Consider the following 11690-nt stretch of genomic DNA (forward strand, 5'->3'; position numbering starts at 1 on the left):
CTCTTATCCAGAGTCGTCCCATACAGACAGACAGGGGACATGAGACCATGTCCCGCTCAACCCAACCCTGTGCGTTGTTTTCAGGTTGGGAACTGCCCGCGCTATTCTAACCATCTTTCCGTTTCATTTGTGGTAAGAGAGCTCTCTGCACACGAGCTTCCACAAAATTTTCCATCCCAACCTGAGTTTTGATGGCGATGGCATTCTCCTCTGCTGCTTCTGCACGGTGGTCTCTTCATCACAGCAATTCCTTCTCTTCCAAATCGCTTCTCACCATTCGAGGTCAGTAGCTCTACCACACTGTTATCCCCCTTTTAATGTGCACTCTTCAATATACTGTTTCCGTGTGTTATTTCAGGGCTTAGGGTTTTATTCTTATGAGTCTTCCAAGTAGTTCCATAAAAACTATCATATAGCTAACAGAGTCGATGCTCATGATTGCCATTGTATGGGCCTTCGCTGAATCATTTTAGATTAGCTTTCAGTTGTTTGTGGGGATGGGAGATGTGGGTGTCTCTGAATTTGATTCACTCATCTCAGTTCACTCATGGTTCCCTTGTTTTAAGCCTGGAGGTTTAGCTTCATTCGGGTCGATTAATATGTGCTGTTCGAGTTCCTAACACTCGGAGATTTACTCTTCACAGGCTCTTTGTTTTTTCCCCCCTCAAAAATATGTCGTTGTGTTTGCTTCTTTCTTGAGGCCTTAATCCTTCTCGTATAGAAGCCTCTTGATAAAAGGATATAATTTTCAGATTCTCAGCTTAGGGGACCAGCTTGCTCAAACTGCCGACCTAAGTGCGCAAATGTGCTTTCCTGGAGCTCTGCTGCAAATTATCCAAGACTTCAAGGTTGCAGTCCTGTTGTAGTAAAAGAGTCAGCACAAAAGAGGCGAGTCTTTTTTCTGTTTTGTGTTTTGTTAATCTATATTTAGTGCAAGTCACGAATGCTTGTGTTGAACGCCCATTGTATCGGATCTCTGGTTTTTGTATTAAACGATTGCTATTGATGTGTTGCTAATTGCAGTATCTTGCTTGTTCTTCAGAATAGGGATTGTGAGGTGTGCGACCCTCGATGAAATTGAAGCAGAAAAGTCATTGATAGAAAAAGATGTTGTGAGTGCATATATCTCTTGTCGGTCTACACTTTTTTTGGACTTACTTAGATTTGCACACCCGCACCAACATCACATGTAGTTGTTGTTTAGGAAGTTGTTCCAATTTGAGTGCATTGTGTAACTATTCACATTCCTCAGAAAGAAAGGATGGACAAGACCATTGAAAACGTTCGAGCAAATTTCAATGCAGTGAGGACGGGAAGAGCAAACCCAGCTATGCTAGATCGTGTTGAGGTATGAGCCTGTGTGATTACGTATCGTTGCTTTTTTAATAAATTTACACTACCATGGTAATACAACTCAGACTAGTGCAAATGGACATTTCTACATCTACTAATACTTAGAATGGGAAGGGGGGGGGGGGGGAAAAAGGACGTAGTAAGATATCCCAGTTCAAATGTTCAACTGTTTCTTACCAAAGGAAGTTGATCAGGTCCGAAGCGTGAATCTGTCACTTAATCAAATTTGAACCTGAAAACATATTTCTTGGTAATCTTAATAAAAAATGAAAAGAACACAAATCCATTCTATAGAGACAAAGGCCAAGTTTGTCAACAATGATGTATTTCCTAGATGTATTTAAGACAAATCAACTTTCTTTTCATAATTCTTGAAATCAGAAGAAGGCAGTATGGATTTGAGATACTTCATCTTTCCTTTAGCATTGATATAAGCCTTTATTTCCTGAACACATCACATATAATCAGAAATGCCATTGAGTTTGGTAACTATGATCATAGTAATCTGGACATAAACATTCTCCTAGATAGGAGGTTTAGATCAGCCATCATGGACTAGACAGCAATTGCACAATATGCAATCAATACAGGAAAACTACTCTGTCCATAGTTTGTTGAAAAAGTGATTTTGACAGTGTATTGATCTCCAAGACAGATGTATGTTTAGTAAAGTAGTTGAGGATGCACCAATGTGAAAATTTACTTTTTCAGCAACCAGATTCAAACATTGTAATAGGATTTCAGCATCCAACCAGCAATAGAGTCAAATTCGACTTGAAGTACCCCAGATTTTCGGTGATTGAAAATACAGCCTATCCAAGAGTAGGTTGCCTCCAAATCGAGGTTGAAGAAGGACCTTGTTGGGGAGGGGGGGGGGAAGATAAAACCCTAGCAAGCAAAATGAATATGATGGTCATATTCAGACTAATTGCAAGAATTAATTTTGTGAAAATTTACCTAAAATAGAGTGTATGGCCAATTATTGCTTCTCTTCAATATTTTAAAACCTCCGATTGGCATTAGATATAGATCAAATTTGCATACTTGCGGGGCCAGAAAAGCCCTAGAGCTTCAAGTAGAGGTGATAGCCAGATTGAAAATACCTGGAGGAATCCATGAAAGGGTACCGCCAGGATGGAAACTTGATGAACCTAATATAGATAGGTAAGTGACTCCATCGGTTGCTGGAAGTATTGTTCATATAGATGGCACAATGGGAAGAACACTAATCTTTTATTTGTATAAGCTAGTATTCATTGTAGAAAGTTGCACAAAAAGGTTGCTTCACATGACAGGAAAAAATCTGATAGAACTTCTCAGAACAGTGTCGGGAAGGATTGCAAGGACTGATTGCTTTGATACCATGCAACAATATTGGAAGTAGGAATCTGAATTAACACTGTAAAAGGAGAGAACAAAGTGAATGATTAAGCAAGAGGAGATAGAGGAGACTACTGCAACTAAAAACAGCCCATACCCCTAGCAGTCTGTCATCCAATATATAATAACAAACATGACTAATTAGTAATTACAGTATCACAATGGCTAGTAGACTCATCAGTCTTTGGCGATAAAAGACCAAGTAAACTACAAAATAAGAACTAAATATAACCAAAACAAAACAGATTACGGCAGGGTTTAAGATTGATGCAGCTTTTGTACATTACTTAACAGACAAAAAAATATGGATAAAAGAAATAAACCAACAACCAAAAGAGCTGTTGACCAAACTAATGGAACCATCTCACAGACCCATACAACTTTTGGTTCTATTAATTAAGTCATCTTGACTTCTAGAATGGCTTCTGCATGTACCATGTGAAATCTCAAATCCTTGTATTAATTGTGTCTGCAATAGCATTGAGTAATAATTAGGTGCCTAAGGTCGAAACTGGTCCTCATTTGGTGCTTCAAGATGCTGTTTGGCTTCTGTAATAACATTTAGGAGTTTATTCATAGTTGCAAATATTTGGTTTTGTTCCTTAGATATATATATTTTTTTAGAACTCTCTATAACATGTCAATTAATAGGTTGATTACTATGGAAGTCCAGTAAGCTTGAAGAGCATTGCACAGATTAGTACTCCTGATGCAAGCTCAATCTTGGTTCAACCATATGACAAATCCAGGTACAGTTCCTGTAAACTTCATCGCATTGAAACAACCTGTTCTTGAATAATATTTTAGAACTTGAGGTTTCTTACCTCTTACATTTGAGTGGATCTTGACTTTGCGAAGAAGGTTGACACTGACCACTCTGCAAATCCCACTTAGAGGAGTTAGTTTGGAAAATTTAACCTTATCAGATGACTCGAAGCATCTATTTCGGAGTAAGGAGTTCTAATGAGTCACAATAACAAACCCTAAAAGGAAATATTTGGGTGAAGTCCAATTAAGAATATCCTTGGTTCCCCCCATTGACAACTCTTGAATTTGTTTCCAGCTTAAAATCTATTGAGAAAGCGATAGTCACTTGTGATCTTGGTTTGACACCAAATAATGATGGAGAAGTGATTCGTCTGACGATTCCACAGTTGACATCTGAAAGAAGGAAGGTATAATTTTTCCCCATTTCCAGTTAACATTAGGCACATGGTCATAGGTTGCTTCTCGAACCCTAAATTTATACACTCTCTATGGATTCACCTACAAATGTGCCTATATTTTGTAAATCCTTGTTAATGATTGCAGTGCTTCAAATCTCCATTGCATGAGTCTCCATATGGATCAGTGTATACTCAATATGAAGCAACTTTCTTCCTATTTCCTTTGTGTCCTATATTTTGATCTTATGCATCCCATTTGCCATTCAGATGTTTCCTATCTTTTGGCCTTACTTCTACCTTCTTCTCATTCAAAATTTCCTAATGACAATGTTGTTTCCTATTTACGCCTGGTGACAAGGTATGTCTCAGAATTGATTACATTGATCAGAAAGATTCAGGTTTTAGTATATGGGCCTGGATATAATTCCTTTGAAGATTAAATTAAGTAGAAGCAAAATTACTTTCGGAAACTCAGAGCCAAATAATTAAGTTGAATGCATTATTGTCTGCTTTGAATTGTCTTGGTTGCAGGAGTTGTCAAAAGTAGTTGCTAAACAGGCCGAGGAAGGGAAGGTATATTTGCTCAATCTATAGATTTCAGAGTTATGCTACCATTAGAATGTTGATTCCTGGTTTCAATTATTTTTTTTGTTGGTTACCTATTATATAATTATTATCAAGAGATACCAACATTGAGAGGAGATATGGGAATGGGCTAGATATATCGATGCCTTTTCTGTACACATTGCATGTATATCTCCCTCATTTGGCAAACAAACCTTAATCCTTATCCTGATCAATTGATTGCAACCATTCAATCTGTATTATTCTTGGCTACAATGTCATTACCATCTCTGTACATCTAGGGATAGGTTAAATTTCTCCATGGAGCTGGAAGGCATTGAATATGTCCCAGCCATGACATGTAATGGCTCAAAGAAGCAAAAAAAATAACCCTGGCACCCTGCATTTTGGTGGAAATTCGGAGTTTGTAGGGAAGAAACAATTGAAAAGCTTTTAGGGGGGCCTATTGATAGTCAAAACTTGAAGGGAACTTTGATTGGATCAGCATTTTATGAATATTTTGGTAGCCCTATGGGAAGTAACAGTAGTAATGTTTTAAAGATAAATAGATAAATAAACTGTACAAATGTTTTAAAAGATAAAAAAAATAAATAAACTGTACAAATATGGAGGTTTGAGAGGGCATGACAATTGTTCCAATAGTGCAGTCTGGTTCAATTCAAAGACAATTGTTTACCATAGTTGCAGCAGCAGGTAATCTTAACAGTTTCATTTTGGTTATCTGATTGATCTACTTTTTGCAGGTTGCTTTAAGGAATATAAGAAGGGATGCCATGAGAGCATACGAGAAACTTGAAAAGGTTTGCAGATTTAGTTTTTTGTGTCTGGGAAATGGTTACCCCCATCTCTTCTTATTCCCCTCTCTTATGTTATCAGGAGAAAAAGCTCTCTGAGGACAATGTAAAAGACTTGTCTAGTGATTTGCAGGTTTGTAATTGAATTTGTGAGCCTGTATTGTTATGTTGTACTTCTTTTAATCAACTATATTTCCAAAGTGCTTGTCCTAACCTATATCTGCTCAAAGTCACCCATTTGCTTAATTATTGGTACTTAGATTTTCCTTTTGTTTACCTTTATACAGAAATTGACTGATGAATATTTGAAGAAATTAGATTCTGTCTACAAACAAAAAGAGAAGGTATGTTATGGTCAATTGTTTCTTCCCTCTACATTCTCAGTAATGTTGGATTTGTCTGTCTTTGAGAATCACCTCAGCATCAAGTCATTTATCTTTTGTTCACTTAGATGTCTATAATTCATAATTAAGCTGTTCAAGGCTAATCAGTATTTTGCAGGACAGGTATCATTTCTGGAAAATTCTATCCTATCCATTTGTTTTATGTATTTATTTATTTTTCCTTCCAGGAATTGCTGAAGGTATAACGGATCTCATGGGTAGTAGCTCCCCTAGTGGTTGTACATGGGTTTGTCTCTTGCACGGTCCTTCCCTGCCTTGCTGTCTTTCTGGGGAGATCTGAAAACTGGAATGATGGTCGTCCTATTAGATTCTGTAAGAAAAAGTCGACAAGTAATTTACTTTACCGCCTCGCCTTCATTCTTTTGATTTACCCCCTCCCTTTCTAAACTCAGTTGCTGTGTTCATAAAATTATATAGATATGAATTATTTTGATGGACTAGAGGAGGAGTTCTGTTTTTGAAAGATGATAGCAGAAGATGAAACGAATTGCGTGCCTTCTGGGTTTTGAATCAAAACGTATTCATTTTTGCAAAGACCTTAGTCAGTGGGATGCAAGAAATGGATATGATAGTAATGATGGAAGGTTGGTTTATAGCTTTAGTCTTGGACTTACAAATTCCCAATTGCCCCCATTTTTAGGCACGTAACTTTTGAATTGAAAACCTAGCATTGGTTTGATTATGATTTTGGACATATTCAGGATTCAGGTATGTTTGGGCGTCAATTGTTATATTTTTCTTCTTTGGAATAGGAGCTTTCTATATACCGGGATGAGAATGAAAAATCTGTGTTACTGTGTGTGTTTAGCATGTTCGCTTTTTTTCAGGAAAAGGATTTCATTTTGTATAAGAGCATCAAACCATCGTATATTTCATTATATTTCTATGATCAGAGTATTACTTCCTATTTAATCCTTCTGAATTCCATATTGCAAGTTGCAATCAGGTCTATTCACTAAATTGATCCCTAAATTGGCTGCATGGTATGGAGTTCATGCATAAATGAGGAACTTCGAAATCAAAAGAAAAAATTCACCTCGTGTTGTAGTCTCCGCCAAATTGAAGTTGGATGTCATATTTATTTCTTGTTGATGATAGCCATTCTGATTTCGTCCATTAAAACAATGGGTTTGCGCTGATGACGAGAAAGAAGTGAAGAATGTCATGGGAAATCACTGAATTTGTCAACGTTAATTTGTGGGATTTTTTTTTTCTTTTTTGGGTGGTTGGTAGAGATTCATCCATCTATAGAATGAATGAGGAAGGCATCAATAGGGGTGTAAATTGATAATCGAAATCCGCTTTTGCATCAGCATCCGTTTAGGGGTATCCGAATCCGTCTGATTATTAATAGGATGTGGATATGGTATACCCATTTCTTACCGATTTATTAAACATCCAATAAAATTATCCGATTAAGTCACTTATTTAAATTTATTATTCTTATTTTTATAAATTTTACCTATGATATGTGATTATTTTTCTAGATTTTCTACTAAAATAGCTACCAAAGTTGTTAAATTCTTAAATTTCAAACCTAGCCTCACAAATAAAAAGGTAATGATGTAATCAAGTAGTCGAAAACTTGTATTCAATCTATATTCATGCCCATTTAGAAGAATCTACTTAAGAAAAAATAATTATCCGATTATCATCCAAATCCAACAGAATCCGTCTGAGAACCGATAGGATATTATCCGAATCCGTCCGAATATAATAGGATGCGGATATAGATAAACCACTATCCGATCCGAACCGGGTCCGTTAACACCCCTAGTTGCTGGCTACATTATTAGAAATATTAGTAGCACCGTTTCCATAGGTCAGGAATTTTGTAACAACGGCAAACGCTTGATTCTACAAGTCTTATTAGAGTTAAGAGGTCTTGTGTTCAAATCCCCATGGTGCTATTTGGAGAGGATTTTAGGGCCTCTCCAGATTGTGCTAAGGTTCAGTTATCCAAAAATCTCGAGAAACGAAGTTCTATTCACCACGGATGTTTTATATGAAAACAATAATTTGAAAATCAAGAGGAATCACGTGTTTTGTTCTTGTTATATATCTGCCTTCTTTAATCCCTTGAATCTTTCCAAAGCCTTTCACTATTTTGAATCCTTCGTTTGAGAGTTTGTGGAAACAATCTCAAACCCAAATATTATGCATAACGGCTACGAGGACCTAATAAACTATTTATAATATAACCCTAACCTTTAATCACTCCCAATAGTAAAGGTTAGTAATACCCCCTGAATGTGTATGGGTCCAAATAAAGGACCAGTGTTAGTTAAGCCCAAGGAACGAAAGTTCGCCCCGGTTCACTACCGGCGCCGAAATCTCGGCGATATTTTGCCCCATATTTCGGGGCTATTTTGGTCAATAATTTTGGTTAATTTGATGCAAATATGTGGTAAATTTAAATTATTTCCTATAAACATTATTTGGATAATTAACGGACGATTCTATTACAAAATTCCTTCACAATTTAAATTGTTTCCATAAATTATTTTATGTATATACTCTTCCCTAACCACATTTGGCATGTTAACTTTTGAGGACTAAATCACTAGAATATGGTTGGTAAGATTGCTCATTATCTTGAAGATTTTACTATAAAATGTCTTCCTATCTATAAATTATTCTAGGTAGATTTTCTTCCTAATTATATTTAGTACATTAACTTTTGAGTCTTGAATCATCGGGATAGAATTGGTAAGATTGGAATAGAATCGCAAGAGAAATTGTCTAAAAAATGCAAGAAATAACATAAATATCACAAAATAATAATAATAATATAATATTGTTTTTTCGATATATCGCGAGATATTGCTTGCATATCTCGTTTCGGGAGGGGGTCTCGTTTCGCCCCCTCCCGATATTACAGAAATTCTGCGATATTTCGCCGAATTTTGGCGATATATAGTTCATTGGTTAAGCCCACAAACCCAACAATCTCCCACTTGGATTATACTAACATAAGTACTTTTACTTAAATATTTAGCCATAACTCCCATAATCTTTCATCACTCAGAAAACCTGATTCAACCAACAAACATAATGTGAACGACAGTAGGAGATGCTCCTCAATATACGGAACACAACTATTTGCCATTACAGTCATTAACAACTTATTGATACGAATCATTGAGGTGCATACAAAAGGTAAAGAATACCAAATATTATGTGATCACAAAAGCATTCCCTCTTGTGGGTCTTTTCCTGATCAATGATCAGCCTTCCTTGAATTACCTTATAGATAAAATACTCAGATATTATAATTTGGCAAATCGCCATTTGATAGATCTAACATTAATATCTGACTTTATACAACTTGAGGAGCCTGTTGAGCTTGAGTCATCTACTGTATCGGTATCACTGGGTTTGGATTGAGAAGATAATGTGCTTCTATGGACCCACATGTAACCCAAAACAGGGGGTTCCAAAGTTTCCCTTAGTAATGAATCCAAAAAGAGGTTGAAACAGTCAAGAGGTAGGAGTTGCAAGAAATCTGGAGATGTCTTGCAACGTTTGCAAGTGGTTGGGACAATGAGTATAAATTGTCCCCCCCCCCCCCCCCCCCCTCCCCCAATTTGTAACCCTTCATCAATTTGAGTTAAGCATCGGCAATAGAAGTTTTTTGGTTAACCATTTTCCCACCGATTTCCTCCTCAAATTTAGGACAATCACATTTAGTCACAAGTATAATAGATTGAGTGTTAAGTGAATGGATTGTCACCCTCTCCTCCAACTTTTCTAATCGATCGAAGGACAATAACATTTTCTGCATCAACAGCGACTCAATTCCATTTGTAACATCTTGTCCCATATCCTTCTCCTCTCCCATCTCCATTGGTCAACTCCTCTCCCATCTCCATTGGTCAGCTCTTTCGGTTCTAACAGCATGCTCACACCCAAACCCATATTTTTTATGTTGATGTTGAAACCCATCTGTGGATCAAAGGTTTGATTCTCTTTGTTGTTGAGTCCCTCTACATCTAGATTCACCAAACCCTTCAATACTTCTTTGAATTGTCCCTTTTTACTCAAATCATCATCCTCATCCCTTGACTCAACTTCAGTCTACTCATTAACGAGAGCATGCCCCTTTTGCCTTTCAATGCCACCCGAAGATACACACTCCCAACTTTTGTCCCACTAGATCTTTCTTCTTATGTGATTTGTGTTTTTTTTAGTTACATACCCATCATGACTTGGGTTGTAATGTTTTGGATTAGTCCCTTGAGGGTGATGCCTACTACTGAGAGTATCATCACGTTCCAAGTTTCGAGCAGCATCGGCCTCCCTTTTCACCATAGGAGGGAGCATAAATAAATTCTCTAAACCCCTTGCTGACAGCATACAAGTGTTTCCAAATTTAATAGAATGAATGATGAGATTTTGTTAAATCTTCACAATGCTGGATTGAGTTTTGCCTTTTATCTTCTACAATTTGACACCAAGTGGAAGAGTGGTTAATCTTCCTACAATTCTCACAAATGAAGTAGAGTTCATATTGGAGTTGAACATGCACCCATTCTTCCCCCCAGCTTTTTAACTGAGCATACAATCTAACCAGGTGATTTAGGTTATGCATCACCTTAATTCGAGCTGACCCCTCAGGAAGCTGCATTCTGCAATGTCCACCACCTTCCCTAGTTCACTGGTTGCCTTCAATATCAGCCCATATTCAAAACAGTCAAAACGAATGCCCCGCATTTGCACCCAGATAGCAATAGGAGAAAGAGAAACATTATTTTCGTTTTCTAGAATTAGATCCATAGCCAAATGCAAGAGCAACCTGTCCACCCACCATGGTGACATTAATAATACCTCATTTCTATCGTTTTCAGAAGCAAAAATCCCTCGAAAGTCTTCTCTGCAAATAATAAAGATGTTAACAGCTCCCATAGGAACCCACAGCCCCACCAGCCTTCGACAAATTTCTGAAATATGTTCAATGGGTTCGCCTATCACCAATCCATATAATGTCTTGGAAGCTAGGCAACGAGCAGAGAAACTTGATGATTCCACTTTTTTACATCCCATCGTGTTTGTATACCCCTAGTAGTTCTCCCTTGACCCTAATCGGAACCTCGCCAAAAAATCTTGAGTACTTGTAGAGTTTCCTGCTGCACCGGTTACTCAGCTGTCTTCGCATTTACACCGCCACACCACAATCCACCTTCCAGTAAAAGTTGCAGCAGTAAGTCCAACCCAAAGAGAAGGTGGGTAGAAAGGAAAGGCAGCAGTGAAGCCCACGGGTAGACCAGCACCTACAAGACAGAAGAAGAAACCGAAAAGGAAATAAAAAAATAGAGAAAATGACAGTCACACAATGTTCAAGAGTTTCTAGCTCTCTGTGTGTGTTCTGAATTTTCGTAAGAGATAGAAGCAGAAGCAGCATACTTCAAGTATTGAAGAGAAAATTAAGAAAGATGTAGCGAATTAAGTGTGTTAGGACCACATAAAGGAGGTTGTTGGTTGTCACTGTAGCTAAGGTTTGTAGAAGTAATGGCATCCCTACAAAAAAGCCCATTATTTCTCATCCATTCAAGCTCACCGCTCCTCAAGCTGTTCCATCATATTAGTGGTTCACCATGCCGGCATCCCCCAGAGGCGGATTACTCAGAAACAGAGACGAGATAGACTGGGAAGGGGAGAGAGAGCAGCATCCAGCAGCAGAAAGAGATGGGGATATAGGTAATGAAAGTCATCGTTTGGGATATCCTTAATGTTACCCTATTTTCGGTGAAAAATTATGCCCAGTTGACCAACCAGCCAGATGCGGCAACAAGCATATTTGTATTGCACAATGAAGACTGTAAATATGGCTCACAATAAAAAAATTCCTGTCATAAGTTAAGCATATTAGTCTTTTTTATATCCCCAAATTAACAGATTTCATTAGTCATATACATGAAAGGATGGAATCTTAGAACTTTGACAGAGGCAAACATTTTCTGCATCTTTTTGTACACAGCACGACCATAAAGAATTTCCCCCCCCCCCCC

The 11690-nt window shown here is 37.5% G+C and overlaps 1 protein-coding gene across 1 annotated transcript; it reads left to right on the forward strand.

Moving 5' to 3' along the window:
- Positions 1-15: 15 nt before the first annotated feature.
- Positions 16-6558, forward strand: RRF (ribosome recycling factor, chloroplast precursor). Its single transcript, XM_089137448.1, has 11 exons — positions 16-282; positions 753-888; positions 1043-1112; positions 1253-1348; positions 3385-3482; positions 3797-3908; positions 4431-4472; positions 5228-5284; positions 5361-5411; positions 5566-5622; positions 5850-6558. The coding sequence occupies exons 1-11, from the start codon at positions 192-194 to the stop codon at positions 5865-5867; spliced, it is 828 nt and encodes a 275-aa protein (XP_088993574.1). The 5' UTR covers positions 16-191; the 3' UTR covers positions 5868-6558.
- The last annotated feature ends 5132 nt before the right edge of the window (positions 6559-11690 follow it).

This window comes from Hakea prostrata, chromosome 1, assembly GCF_041222555.1.
Source record: "Hakea prostrata isolate BN-2017 chromosome 1, UWA_Hpros_2, whole genome shotgun sequence".
Taxonomy (NCBI): Eukaryota; Viridiplantae; Streptophyta; class Magnoliopsida; order Proteales; family Proteaceae; genus Hakea; species Hakea prostrata.

What these genes read in the sequence shown, in the direction of transcription:
- RRF (XM_089137448.1), top strand. Translation starts at nt 192, where the DNA reads ATGGCGATGGCATTCTCCTCTGCTGCTTCTGCACGGTGGTCTCTTCAT. An exon ending in CAACCATATGACAAATCCAG is followed by an intron (nt 3,483 to 3,796) that starts GTACAGTTCCTG and finishes ATTTGTTTCCAG; the next exon opens with CTTAAAATCTATTGAGAAAG. An exon ending in CATACGAGAAACTTGAAAAG is followed by an intron (nt 5,285 to 5,360) that starts GTTTGCAGATTT and finishes TTATGTTATCAG; the next exon opens with GAGAAAAAGCTCTCTGAGGA.